Raw genomic sequence first — 13,101 nt, 5'->3', positions numbered from 1 at the left:
ACCGGTACCCATCATTTTGAAGTATGTGAAGCTCGACGGCCGACTTCGGAGCTCCTGGGTCCTGTCAATTTATAGCGTGCTGCCTGTCTGTCTGCTGAATAGACCAGTCGTAAGTCCTCACCACTCAGAGCGCAAGAAGCACGCGTCCTAGTCTCCATAGGAGTCCAGGACCTTCTCCTGAGTGGGCTGAGACAGGAGTCTGTATAGAGTAAGCGAGATAAGCTGGGGAGCTCTAGCAGGCGGATCAGTGGAAGAGACGAGACAGAAGTGTCATCGCGTGAGACGGTCAACCCGACAACATCATGCCATTCTTCATCAGCGCGGTTCTCAGTAGCATGTAGTATGCGAGGGTACCCTGGAGCCATCGACGACGTGCATCCTCAAAGCACCCTACGACCTTCTATCGCCGCCCGTCTTACGCCGCTGAATAGGTCGTGGTTGATCTCCGGCGTCGATGATGCTGGGCTGATGACGCGGCCGCGTTGGTGGTGATGGCACAGTGACGATGCTGGGTCCCGGTGAAGGATGAAATATGTGTACATGTGATGTGGAGTAGATGAAGGGTAGATGGAGTGGGTGAGGAGCAGGGGTAGGGGATCATTTGGTATCTGATAATCAGCTGAGGACATCTCGCTCCAACATGACATACTCACTTTGCAGGTTAACCTGTTTCTTGAACTCGTCCGCTACTGCGCTCCAGCTTTCCAAGTTTGAAGGGACACGCAGCCGCGAGGCACGTATGAGCGCAAGGAGATACTTGCGGGGCAAATAGTCCATCCACGCGCTCGACATGCTCGTGATATCGAGCACACTAGCGCCCGTTATGTTCTGGTTGACGGAGGCTATATCCTCCGCGAGGCCGGAACTCCAGGTGAAGCCCGCGGCGGCAGGGAGCAGCCTGTGAGCGACCTCGATGTTGTCGAGGGCGCAGGCGTAGAAGAAACGCTCCCAGAGATGAGTTTTGGACCCGACGGAGTGTTCCGTGTGCAGGGTGATGGCCTGCAGTAGGACGGAACAATCATACTTCTCAGCTACGCGGATGAGGCTGAATCTCGTATCGCACGGCAGGGAGTCGAAGTCTCCAAAGGGCTTGCAAATGTAGTCGAGTAGGGCTCGAATGGTTGTTGCGCATTCGAGCTTCTCGTCGGTGAACTCGACCTCTCCGTTCGCCCCACTGGTGCTGGACCCGAGCATATCGCGAAAGACGGGGCTGTATATCAGCAGATATCCTCCGCTGCGCCAAAAAAGCTCACCTAGCAGCCATGAGGTAGAAGCCATGAACGCGGAAGACAGTGTTGTCACTGGAGACGAGAACAACGTCCGCGTCCTCGTCCTTGTAGACATCGTCGTTCTTCCTTGCATCCCCGTCCTTATCCACCTTGTCGCCTATACCCTTCCCGACGACCGATTTCTTCTTCGGGGACATTGTATGATCACCTATGTTGTGTGACAGGTGATAGAAGATGTATGAAAGGCAAATGCAAGGTGAAGGGGTGTACGGACTGGCCCGGTGAAGGGTGCGCCCCCGGAACCAGCTGGACGCGTCGCCTTCTGAAACATTGAGCTCCGCGCCGTCAGGGTGGGGCTGATCTGGCGCTGGGACGAGCGGGGATCACTGTGGCACAGGCTCAGCCTCTGGGCGGAAGACGGCATGTAAGACATCAATCAGCCGACGACAAAGTACATGCCAATCTCAATATTAATGTTACAAAAAAAGTGAACAGAACGGAGGAAACTGGTGAAAAAAAGGGATGTCTCCAGGTCGCCTGCAGTGATCACCAGGGTGACAATGTGGTGTATGGTACAGACTTACTGACAGAACCAAAAGGAAGGAAGCTTCGCTGTGTGCCAGCCCAGGCAATCACACGGAGTAGGTGAACGCGTCTGCCGATGTGGGTGTTACACCGTGAGGTGCTGGAGCAGATGGACACCAACCGGACCGCTATAGCCGTGGATTGTCAACGATATGCTGGAAGATGTGCGCTGACTCGATGAGATGTAAGATGATATACGATGTGATTTGGCATCTGATTGTCAGAAAAGGCCACCTTGAAGATCGGAAATAGCTCACCTCCAGCATAGCCTGTACTGCTTTTCATAAGCGCTCCTGCGTGCACATGAGCCGCCCTGTCCTGGACGACCGCTCGCCCCAGCACGTCAGATTCAGCCGGTAAGATCAGGTGTGGTCAGGGCAGACCCGACACATCCGGCCACGACGCTCCCCGCAAGATGCATGCTGATATGTCGCCCGTCACCGCCAATCTGAATACAGCCTCATCTGCAACGTTGACAGCTGAAAGCGGAGTTTCAAGCTGAGTGTGAGGCGGGGCGGGGTGGGAAAAGTGTTGCATGGGTGTGGGCGCCCATATGATGGATAGGGGAAGAGGATTTGGGGATCACGGCGCGGCCGCTCCTAGTATCGATCAGCGCCAGCCAATTAAAAGCTCGGTAGAATAGACGAGATCTCCTCACCTTCTGATAGTAATAGGCGCTTGAACTCGTCCGCGACCAGGCTCCAGCTGGCGCTTTTCTCCCCAACTCGCAGACGCGAAGCCCGAAGGAGGGCAAAAAAGTACTTCCGCGGGAGACGCTCGATACATTGGCTGGACATGGCAGTCACGTCCAATCCGAGTCTGCCGCCATATCATGCGTAGATCGAGGCCGCGTCGGGATTGTCGACGGCTGGCCAAACAGATTCGGCCGCCAAGGGGAGCAGCCGGTGAGCGACTTCGACCTGATCTAGCAAGCATGCGTAGAAAAAGCGATGGTATTTGGCGCCGCCAGAGGTGGTTGGCGTTTCCAGGTATAGAGCAATCGTATGCAAGGCCAGATCTCAGCTGTACTTCTCGGCGAGACGTATGAGATCGCATACATCATCGTAGGGAAGTTGATCGTAGCCGTCGAAAGGTTTCCTGATGATGTCGAGAAGCAGTCCGAGCGTCGACGCTTTCTCAAGCTTTTCGTCTGTGAATACGACCTCGGCTGCTGACTCCCCTGCACCACCTTGCAGCATGCCACGGAAGACCGGACTGGATGTCAGCGCGCTCGTGAGGATCGGCGAGACTGGTATTGACCTAGCAGCTTTGAGGTAGAAACTGTGCACTTGGAACGCGACGTTATCGCTCGAGACGAGCACGACGTCGGCTTCCTTGTCATTGTAGACCTCATCCACCAACCTCTTCTTCGCCTCCTTCCTGGGCGTTTCGCTGTCCACCTCGCCGGACTTCCTCTTGGGTGGCATGGCTATTCAGTTGAAGCTGCTTTGATGGAGAGAGATGGGCAATTGGTCAAGGGAAGGCGAAATCCGGCGCGCTAGATGCAAATTCAATTGCCCCCGGAACCATTGGGATTCTACCTTATATTAATTAGCCTGCCAACACGAAATCGACCTCTCTCTTTCTCCATCATTTCTCGATACATTTGCTCACTTGAAAAGCGCAATAGCATCTAAGCTCCCAAGATAGACGGTCTCTCTTTTCTTGCATCCTGTAGTTTCATGCATAGCGTGCTTGAGCAACGGGCTCCTCACCATGCAGGGGGGGACTATTTAAGATACGCCTCTTGAGCGCGCTCGGGCATCGGGCATCGGTCATCGGGGTTCGCCCGACTCTGCGCACAGTCGCATGCTACCTTATCTCCCCTTCTCTCTTGCTCTCTTTACCTTGATGTCGCACAGTATCTCTCACGCATCGTGGAGAGCCTTGCTGATACGGTGCTACACCTCATCAATGTCTGCTGCCCGATGCTGCGCTGACCTTTGGCAAGAGCAGTGGGACCAGAAGCACAAAGTTTTTCTTTGACTGACGCTGAACGAAGCGGCGAGCCTGCTTACGATGACTCCTGTCCCCTGTGGGCAGTCTACTTTCTGAGTCTGGCGGCGTCACAGTGATCATAACTGACGTGCAGGCTATCGTAGATTGGGTAATTAAGCTGATGTCACCGCGGAGGTCCAAAGTTCCACTTAATACGCCGCATGGCGTTTCCTCGGTGTCTTCGATGCACTGCACCACCTGTGCCTCCCCTGTAACTGGGGTTAGCGATCTACTTCCCATAGTCCTCGATTTTGACTACGATCTGCACGCTTGTGCCTTTATTTTGTCACGCTAACCCCCTCCAGTCTTCTGTATTCTTCCTCTCCCTCTGACCGTCAAACTTTCTGTCAGACCTGTGGGCCTACTGTCTAGGGTGTAGCACCTGTATACCTGAGGCTCCTGGATCCACTGCTTGGTGCTGTAGGTACGATCTTGCTCTGTCCCAGAGTATTTGGCGCCGTCTCAGTATAGCTCTTCCAGGAGTACCAAAGGCCATCAGCTATTGTATCCGGATAGATCTTCCCTCTTAGTATCATATATGGACGACCGGTGCATTCTTTGCGTTGTGGTCGTGTCAATTGTCATTCTGCAAGATACTTCTGCAACGTCTCGCATGGCCTTCGTGACGATGGCTTAGCCTTATGGGCATTGGGACATCTCGCCGGTCGCCCGAAACTGCTTCCGCTCCAGTAGCTTGCTCGCCCTCAGTGACGCCCGCCCCAGGGGGGCGGGCTTTCCTGCTAGTCCAATTTTACCATCCGTTTTGACTCCAGCCCAGGCCTTGCTTCAGCCTCCGTGACATGCGGTCCCTACCCCTCGCTTCGTCTACATCTCTGTTACCTTGCTTCAGGAAGGTGCGGATGCTGGACCAAAACCCAATTGATGCATACGACTCTGCTTAGAGGAAGATTCCAAGAGTCTGCGGGGCGACGACACTACCGAAGCGGTGATGAAGACAGTCCCGTCAATGCCTGCTTCTCGGTCTCAGAGCTCCTTGTCTATGTATTGAGCTCGGCAGCCTACTGATGTACGTCAGGTAGCGACGGAGTTGGGCAATTCACCACGCATGAGAAAAAGCGAAACGGAGGGCAGGAGACATGGCAGGTGTAGACGTTTCCACGCGCACGAGCAGGGTGGAGGTCAGTACGGCGACCCCTGGGGGCTCTCCAGTCGAGCGATGAGCATTTAGTCTTCGTGCCAGTTGTTAGTCAGTCAGTAATGTGGCGAGTCTATCGGCAGTGGTCCAGAACCAGAGTCACCGTACATGCTGATACCGCCCCTATCCCTCTTCTGGTGCGCAGTGATATTTCCGTCCTAATGATGGACGTGCTCCCTCGTTTGGGCAAAGTAGTCTGGTGCGTGTGGTGCGGGAGGTAAGGGAGGTAAGGGAGGTAAGGGAGGTAAGGGAGGTAAGGGAGGTAAGGGAGGGAGCGGGAGGGAGGGATGTGCGTAAGGATGAAGGTGAAGTGTCATTTGGCATCTGACCGTCAGCTACATGCCATGGGTTCGCGGGACGCGGGACTCTAGTCAGAGGTGCTCACCCTGCAGCTTGACCTGCATCTTGAACTCGTCGGCAACAGCGGTCCAGCCCGCCGGACTGTCCGGAAGCAGTCCCGTCGCCTGCAGCAAAGCTAAGAAGTACTTGCGGGGAAGACGGTCAATCCACTCGCTGGACATGGTTGTAAGATCGAGCACGGGCGCCCCTTTGATCATGTCGTCGACTGTCGCCTCGGCCATCTCCTTGACCGTCGTCCACCTTTTTGTGCCCATCTCGAGGAAGAGCCGGTGCGCAGCCTCGACGTCGTCGAGCGCGCAAGCGTAGAAGAAACGGCCATACCGGTGGGCGGGCAACCCCGGGCATATTGGATGTTCGATCTGCAGCTTGATGCTTGACAGCAGATTTCCGAAATCCCATTTGTCGGCGAGACGTATGAGGTCGAGAGCGTTGTCGGTGCCCAGCATATCGAAGCCATCGAAGGGCTTACATATGAAGTTCAGGAGCAACCGAATGATCGCCGCCCGCTCGAGCTTGCCGTCGGTGAACTCCACCTCGGCGCTTGGCTCCTTGTTGCCCACTTGCAGCATAGTCCTGAATACTGGACTGATCATCAGCTCCTACACTATAGCAGATGATCATGGTTCTCACCTGGCAGCTTGGATAAAATAGCCGTAGACGCGGAAGACGACGATGTCGCTCGACACGAGGACAACATCGGCTCCCTCGTCATTGTATACCGCGTCGGTCCTCCGCGTCTTGGCTTCCTTCCGAGCCTCCTCGCTCCCCTCTGCGCTTGACTTTCTCTTGAGGGACATGAAGGCTTGCAGTGACCGGAGGGGATAGAGGAGATGGACAACTGAGCGCTGGACGCGCTGGAAAGCAAGGGCAAAATTATAGCTGACGCGGACGCGGATCCGGATGGCCCCGGAACTCGTCGGCAGCCCTTTCAGGAATATGCGGCTGCCCTCTGAGAGCTCCTCCGATCCTCTGAGCTGCCCCGCTGAGCTGCCCCGCTGAGCTGCAGCTGGCTTTAGGGACGCTTAAGCACGAAGTCAACCCGCCCTATACCTCTGTGTCTGACAGAGAGAGGGGAGGAGGATTGTATACGATCTAAAGCTTTGTCCCGACTTCGGTCCGCACGCCCCGTAGCGCCACTGCTCTCTTCAATCTCCTCCAATTTGTCGATACCTAGGTCTGATAGCGTGAAGAAGACGTCCAAGGGTACGATCCAACGCGTACTGAGTTCGACAGTCCCGGCGATGTCATACAGTACAATATTCTGTGCTCATTAGCTCCGACCTTCTCGCGCAGTCAGATATGTTGACTGCACTCACACAGAAGACAGTCCGTGACTTCATACAGTGGCAGCTGCCCCTCATCCCTAGCTTGCAGATACCTTCGCATCTGCTCGTCAGCTCGTAGCCCCTGCTTCAGCCTGCGAGTCTCCATCCGACTCACTCTGCAGCCTGACGATCGCCCGGAACTCTGTCGCCACCGTGTCCCAGATACCGGGTGCACAAGGAGTGATCATTCTCCACCTTGACGCTCTCAAGAGCGCCAAGAAGTATTTGCGGGGGAGCTGGTTGATCCATTCCTCGCTCATTGCACAGACGTCCAGGCAGGATTCGGCCGCGAGCGGCACGTCCGTCGATGAAGCCCCTGTAGGTGCACGGCCCGGGTGGCGCTGGAGTGCAGCCGCAGGAAGGAAGCGGTACGCAGCCTCAACGTCGTCAAGAGCGCAAGCATAGTAGAACCGGTTGAGGCTGCTCGACTTGGGGGCCAGAGGTTGCGTAACGAGGAGGGAGATCATTCGGAGGGGCGTCGCACAGTCTAGTTTGACGGCGAGGCGGATCAGACTGAGCATAGTCTTGCAGGGTATGAGGTCGAAATTGTCGAGAGGCTTGCTGTAGGCCAGGTCCAGCAGGAGTCGGAGGATGGAGGAGTGTTCGAGCTCATTGTCGGTGAGAGTCAATTCGGCCGCCGCCTCCGCCGCTCCGGCGGTACATGCGGCTATCATGTCCTTGAAGACAGAACTGATTGTTAGTCACGCACAGTCAGTACGTCAGTACCGGTTGCAATACTCACCTGACAGCTTTCAGGTATAGAGACTGCACAACAAACTTCATCCCGTCCGAGCTGATGATAGTCAAATCCCCATCCCTGTTGTAGACACTGTCGATCTTTGCCTGGACTTCAGGTGTGGCCTGACGAGCGCTGACTCGAGATCTCTTCCTCGCCGACATGCTGTCTACGCAGGCAATGTACAGTAGGTCACCAGGTTGAAGGACAACACAAAGAGCCTCTTGGGTGATCGAGTGATCGGCGCAATACCGCCGGACCCCTTACGGCATCGGCTATCGACTCGTGTGATGGCCGTCAAAAAGATCGCCTCTATCACCTTCTGTACCTCGACATTGCCCATCATGATTGCTACCCAGCGCGCCTCAGAAGCTATACCACTCGGCAGCTCAGTGCCTGCGCTGACGCCGCACGCTATTTCCGTGTCGCTGCCGACATGGCGGGACAACGTCGGGTATGAGGAGGGGGACAAGCGGGTCGTGGATCGGATGGAGACGGGGTATCCGAGGTTCTTTATTCATCGCAGTATACAGAAGGTAGGTCCCGGCTCGCCGGCATGGAGTCTGGCTGAGATTAGCTTGCCGCGCTCTGCGTTGCCAAATTCGGTCGCCCGGACGAGCTCTGCATCCTCCTCCCCTCACCTCAGGTCGCCGCGGAGGGCCGTGACTTTCTCGCCAATCAGAAACCCTCGCTCCCCGCTCGGATCGTCGAGTTTGTCATCTGCCCTTCCCTCACTCTCCCTTCGAGTCCTACCACTCCCCTGGACAGCTCGGTATCTTCCCTGTCCATCTCGGATGCCGCACCGGCGACCGGCGTCGACCTGATCGAGCTTCAGATTCTCCTCTTTGACAAGGCGCACTGGGCATTCGCCAAGGCGTTCTGGCAACATACTGGCGATGGCATTTCCTCGCGAACGGCGGAGCGGGCATTATCTTTCCTTGGCGAAGCTCCTGCTGGAGTCGCGCCAGACCCAGCGACCGGAGCTGCGCTGGAGAAGCAGGGCAAGAACGCCACTATCAATTGGAAGAACAACCGGCATTACGGCCGAAAGACCCCATCCATATCCACCCCATCTTCGTCTACCCCCTCTTTCACTCCTGCTCCACAGCGTCCGGACCCACCCAAGCGGCCGGTCGAGGAACGGATTGCGGATGAAAATCTCACGCCTGATCTCACCACGTATCTCGAGGAGCGGTATGGCCGGAATTTACCTCTCTTCAATGCGCATCTCGCGAAGCATGCGCTGAAGAGGCGGATAGCGGGAGGTTTGCTACCAAGCGATGAGGGCTTCGGAGCAGTAGCGGATATACAGCGAGGTGGCGGGGATGGAAAGAAGGCGGTCAGGGAGGAGGATGTGTATCTGTACCCGACGGGGATGAGCGCTATCTGGCACGCGCATGATATCGTGCGGAGGGCGAGAAGAGCAGAAGGCAAGCCGGAAGGGGAAAGCGTCTGCTACGGGTGAGTCTTGAGGTAAGCCAAGCGCTGATGACAGGTTTCCATATACCGACACACTCAAAATCCTACAAAAGTGGGGCGACGGCTGTCACTTCCTCGGTCGAGGCGGTCCCGACGATGTCGACGCACTGGCCGAGGTATGCGCCAAGGCGGAAACACCCATCCTCTCGCTCTTCTGCGAATTCCCCTCCAACCCTCTTCTCACCAGTCCGGATCTCGTGCGCTTGCGGAAACTGGCGGACCAGTACGGCTTTGCCATCGTGATCGACGAGACTATTGGAAACTTTATCAACGTCGAGGTGGTACAATTTGCGGATGTGGTGGTCAGCAGTCTATCCAAGATCTTCAGTGGGGATGCGAACGTTATGGGTGGAAGGTGAGCTCTCCTTAAGCGAGCGAGGATACAGCTGACGACTAGTCTCGTCCTCAATCCCAACGGTCCACTATACACCAAGCTTCAGACGGTCATGACCTCATCATACGAGGACAATTACTTCCCCGAAGACTCGGTCTACATGGAGCGTAACTCCCGGGACTACCGCGGTCGGATCAAGCGGATCAACGACAACACCTACGCCCTAACCTCCTTACTCCACTCCCGCTCCCTCCGCGATGACTCCTCCTCTTCCACCGGCAAAGCCGTCAAACGCGTCTACTATCCCCGCTATCAGACGCCCGAGATCTTCCACCAGGCGCGGCGGACCCCTACGCTAGGTGAAGGCGGATACGGCGGGCTGTTCAGCTTGACGTTCACATCGGCCAAGGCGAGCGAGGCGTTCTTTGACAATCTGCAATGTGCCAAGGGCCCGAGTTTGGGGACGGCGTTCACGCTGGCCTGTCCTTATACCATTCTGGCGCACTACTTTGAGCTGGACTGGGCGGCTGGGTATGGGGTCGAGGCGAATCTGGTCAGGGTCAGCGTGGGCGAAGAGGATATCGAGACATTGAAGGAGTGGTTTGGGGCAGCTGTGGATGCGGCTGAGGCGGCAGTTGGGGATGCATGAAGGGGGAAGATCTATCTTGGGGAGTATTTGGTACCAATTGCATCCAGAAAGTTGTCACAGCGAGCTAAAGATATAGAAGCGAGCTAGCTAATGTCCTGATCCCGTACTTAGATGGACCATCTGCCTACTGACGACCGAGATTATATATGTCCACCCAGTCTTAAGCCTTGGGGAAGATGGCGATGGCTGAAGATGTCAGCTTCAGGTCGGCAACAGACTTGCAGGAAAGACTCACTCTTGACCAGAAGGGGAGAGAACCCAGACGTACTGCTTAAGCCCTGCTTGTACGCCATGTCGGCGAAGGCTGTGGTGGAGAGGCCAATCACCTGGAGACCTCGGATATACGCAGCGAGGAGGGTATCGATGGAAGCAGCAGCGCTCCTGACCGAGCTGTTGGTGAGCAGGGTGGTGGGGAGGGCATTGAGGTAGGCGCTGAGATTCCTGATGAGGGTGACGATGTCGGTGACTACTCGAGCGAGGTCGACTTGACTGTAAGGTCAGCCACGTACACCCGAAGAGAGCTGTGACTCACCCCTTGAGAGCAGTAGCCTCCTCGTTGACGGCCTGCTGCAAGCTGCTAGTGATGGTGTTGAGCTGGGTGAGGGCTGTGATGAGGGAGGGTGCTTTGAGACCGACCTGCGTGTCAGCCCGGTCCAGTCAGAGATGAGACGAGGCACACACGAGAGAAGCCGACAGATTGTCCAAAGTGGTGGAGGGGGCGCCTGGGTTGACCGGGACAGAGGGAACAGACGGAGTGCTCGCGACCGGTGCGACCGCGGCGAGGACGCCGGGGACGACCTTGAGAGCCTTGGACGCTTCAGCGACTGCCGCGGACGCCTTGACCGGGACTGCAGCGATGACCTTGGACGCCTCAGCGACGACCGCAGATGCTTTGGAGGGTGCCGCGCCAGCGACGGAGCTTGCGCTCGAGACGACTGCGGCAACCCTGGCGGGAGCGTTGGCGAGGACATTGGGGGCCTCGGAGACTAGGCTTTGGACGATAGAGGTGGCGCTGGAAACGATGGGAAGCACCGACGGGACGACCTGGGTGTCCTTGAGGTTGATGGTGATGGAAGCGGAAGTGCCGATACTGGCGACGGCGTTGATGTTGACGAGGCCTGACTTGGGGCTGGGAACGGGAAGAGGGACGCCGAGGGGGGCGGCGGTGGCGAGAAGAGGGAGGAGCGTGAAGAGGGCGAAGAGCTGCATGGCGGGTAGGGTGATGGTCTTAGGTGTGGTGATTTGGGTGAGGTGGAGTGAGGCTGGTGAGGAATGGAGGGTGGAAGTGATGAGGGGGATGAGGGGAATCCAGACCCCTTCTTGTAGCTCTTCTGTCCACCTCGATCGCGACCGATTGCTCTGCTCTCCTCGAGTGTTCTTTGCTGAGATTGACTGTATGCCTGTACGATCAGCGCCTCATCACTCCATTCCTCACCGGTTCACCCATCACCGATATCCTCGCCGCCAGACTGCACGTTGTCCGGCGTCCCGCCAGTGCCTGCGATCGCACTCGATTGCATCTGAATAAACAGCTGCCAGAAGCCGCTCATGTCGATGGCGTCGAAATCATCAGCTGTTCGACTCCTGTCTTACTAGATAAGGCTTGGCCGGCAAAGAGCATGGTGTCTATACAAGCGCACTAGACACGCGGTGGCTTGATCTGGCGCGAGATCTTGGCGTGTCGGGGCTGATCGGCGGAATGAGTAACGTCAAGCAGAATTAGCTCGGAAGGCTGCAGTTCATTCCTACCTCTCAGTGTAGTGAACCCATAATTATGGAAGATCATAGCGCGAGGCGGTAGCTTGGACCGGTCCGCATGATGTCGATCAGGCCCCTATAGCAAACCCTACCAAACCCCTCGATCTGCCATCAGCTAATCTGGGTCAATTCTCAGCCGAATGGAGTAAAATCTCAGCGCAGAGTTCTCTCGTCCACATCGATCAGATGCAGGATCCACTACCGCCCAGTGTACGTTGCAGGCGGATGGACAGCAATGTTTCGAGACATGAGGAGAAGGCTGAGTTGAATGGCTGCCACAGATGCCGTTTCCCGCATGCGGTAATTCCGCGAGTGTGGCGGTGCGGCAGGCCGGGTGGCAAATTCGGCCTCGATGCTTCACAACAGGTGAGTGTAGTCGTGGAGTCGCCGGCAGAAGCAGCTGATTACTAAGAGGGCGTCTCATAGACTAGGCAGGATGTAGTAGGAGAGAAAATCGCAGTCGGCTCCGCCCATCTCCCTGTCCGGAACCAAGCCACCAAGATCCTCCACTGACTGCCTGCCTGGGTGTTCATGTCTCGCGAGCCCTGGAAGATCAGCACACCGGGGCAAGTGGAGGCGCCTTCCTCGAGCGTCGTGAGGAAGGTAGAGAGGAGACACCCGTGTGTGAAGCCAGAGAACGCCGTAAGATCGGCGGTGAGCGTTGCGTCTTGCAGGAGATCGAAGTGCTCAAAGGGCACGAAGGCTTTCGGTATGGACGGATGAGACGGCCCGAGATTGTCGAACATGAATGCGCGACGAGGACTTGACGTAGGCTCGGCAGACCAATCCTCTTCTGGTAAGGGCCGGGGTGAGAGCAGTAGCCCATCAGCCGGGTCAGAATGTGCGTTCGACCAAGGCAGGCCGAGCCCGCAGCACATGTGTACGTATCCTCCTCTCTCTCTTGTGTGTTCGCAGACCGGAAAGCTTTCGTCGCTCCTGTGCGATCAGAGCAGTCGACTTGTACAGGCCCCAGAAGAGGCATTTGCACGCCGTTGGCATCTTTGAGGCTCTCCCGCACTAGCGCCACGAGGCGGTCCAGGGAGCAGACCTCCCCTGCATTTGGCGCGAGTGCCTCATCCTTGCTGGCCTGTATGGCATCGTACGGTGCCCGCGGTTGGGCGGGATTGCGGGGTATGATGACCAGGGGTATGTTCCTGGGGGTAGGGGAAGTGGTATCGCGGATCATGATACCCTCGTCGTAGGCATCATGTTGCTGGTCGTTGGAGAAGCGGCATACCTCCCAGCTGTGTGTCTTTCCACAGGGGATGCAGGATTGCGGGTCGGTCCATCCGTCGATGATGCCCGTGATATGTGACTGTATGTAGCGAGAGGGTAGGGGGATGACCGTACCGTTGGTGAATCCGTACAGAGCGATATCAGACATGGCTGAAGTACGAATGATGGCGTGCTAGGGGCGCCATGAGCCAGTATAACAGCCTATGAGCGGAGACTCAACCTCTGAAAGGTAGTGAACGATAAGCACGCCATACAG

The 13,101-nt window shown here is 56.6% G+C and overlaps 7 protein-coding genes across 7 annotated transcripts; 1 reads left to right on the top strand and 6 right to left on the bottom strand.

Annotated features, from left to right (window-relative positions):
* Nucleotides 1–597: 597 nt before the first annotated feature.
* MKK02DRAFT_40798 (uncharacterized protein) lies at nucleotides 598–1,426 on the bottom strand (the record flags this gene model as incomplete). Its single annotated transcript, XM_053091278.1, has 3 exons — nucleotides 598–608; nucleotides 654–1,210; nucleotides 1,254–1,426. 3 exons carry the CDS (start codon nucleotides 1,424–1,426, stop codon nucleotides 598–600), a joined length of 741 nt encoding a protein of 246 aa, XP_052942272.1.
* Nucleotides 1,427–2,833: 1,407 nt separating this feature from the next.
* On the bottom strand, nucleotides 2,834–3,241 carry MKK02DRAFT_30291 (uncharacterized protein; the record flags this gene model as incomplete). Its single annotated transcript, XM_053088012.1, has 2 exons — nucleotides 2,834–3,029; nucleotides 3,075–3,241. The coding sequence occupies 2 exons, from the start codon at nucleotides 3,239–3,241 to the stop codon at nucleotides 2,834–2,836; spliced, it is 363 nt and encodes a 120-aa protein (XP_052942271.1).
* A 2,040-nt stretch (nucleotides 3,242–5,281) lies between these two features.
* Nucleotides 5,282–6,125, bottom strand: MKK02DRAFT_40796 (uncharacterized protein; the record flags this gene model as incomplete). Its single annotated transcript, XM_053091277.1, has 3 exons — nucleotides 5,282–5,292; nucleotides 5,354–5,913; nucleotides 5,959–6,125. The coding sequence occupies 3 exons, from the start codon at nucleotides 6,123–6,125 to the stop codon at nucleotides 5,282–5,284; spliced, it is 738 nt and encodes a 245-aa protein (XP_052942270.1).
* A 566-nt stretch (nucleotides 6,126–6,691) lies between these two features.
* Nucleotides 6,692–7,553, bottom strand: MKK02DRAFT_40795 (uncharacterized protein; the record flags this gene model as incomplete). The annotated part of the gene is made up of 3 exons (XM_053091276.1): nucleotides 6,692–6,714; nucleotides 6,769–7,343; nucleotides 7,396–7,553. The coding sequence occupies 3 exons, from the start codon at nucleotides 7,551–7,553 to the stop codon at nucleotides 6,692–6,694; spliced, it is 756 nt and encodes a 251-aa protein (XP_052942269.1).
* Nucleotides 7,554–7,733: 180 nt separating this feature from the next.
* On the top strand, nucleotides 7,734–9,851 carry MKK02DRAFT_35373 (putative cystathionine gamma-synthase; the record flags this gene model as incomplete). The annotated part of the gene is made up of 4 exons (XM_053089162.1): nucleotides 7,734–7,925; nucleotides 7,967–8,850; nucleotides 8,885–9,223; nucleotides 9,266–9,851. The coding sequence occupies 4 exons, from the start codon at nucleotides 7,734–7,736 to the stop codon at nucleotides 9,849–9,851; spliced, it is 2,001 nt and encodes a 666-aa protein (XP_052942268.1).
* Nucleotides 9,852–10,011: 160 nt separating this feature from the next.
* MKK02DRAFT_40793 (uncharacterized protein) lies at nucleotides 10,012–11,401 on the bottom strand (the record flags this gene model as incomplete). The annotated part of the gene is made up of 5 exons (XM_053091275.1): nucleotides 10,012–10,037; nucleotides 10,087–10,340; nucleotides 10,384–10,487; nucleotides 10,533–11,251; nucleotides 11,302–11,401. The coding sequence occupies 5 exons, from the start codon at nucleotides 11,399–11,401 to the stop codon at nucleotides 10,012–10,014; spliced, it is 1,203 nt and encodes a 400-aa protein (XP_052942267.1).
* A 615-nt stretch (nucleotides 11,402–12,016) lies between these two features.
* On the bottom strand, nucleotides 12,017–12,993 carry MKK02DRAFT_40792 (uncharacterized protein; the record flags this gene model as incomplete). Its single annotated transcript, XM_053091274.1, has 2 exons — nucleotides 12,017–12,371; nucleotides 12,527–12,993. The coding sequence occupies 2 exons, from the start codon at nucleotides 12,991–12,993 to the stop codon at nucleotides 12,017–12,019; spliced, it is 822 nt and encodes a 273-aa protein (XP_052942266.1).
* Nucleotides 12,994–13,101: the final 108 nt, after the last annotated feature.

The sequence above is a fragment of the Dioszegia hungarica genome, assembly GCF_025882075.1.
Source record: "Dioszegia hungarica strain PDD-24b-2 chromosome Unknown MKK02contig_25, whole genome shotgun sequence".
NCBI lineage: Eukaryota > Fungi > Basidiomycota > Tremellomycetes > Tremellales > Bulleribasidiaceae > Dioszegia > Dioszegia hungarica.
The sequence above is the reverse complement of the archived record's forward strand: the minus strand, read 5'-3'. Positions and strand labels throughout refer to the sequence as shown.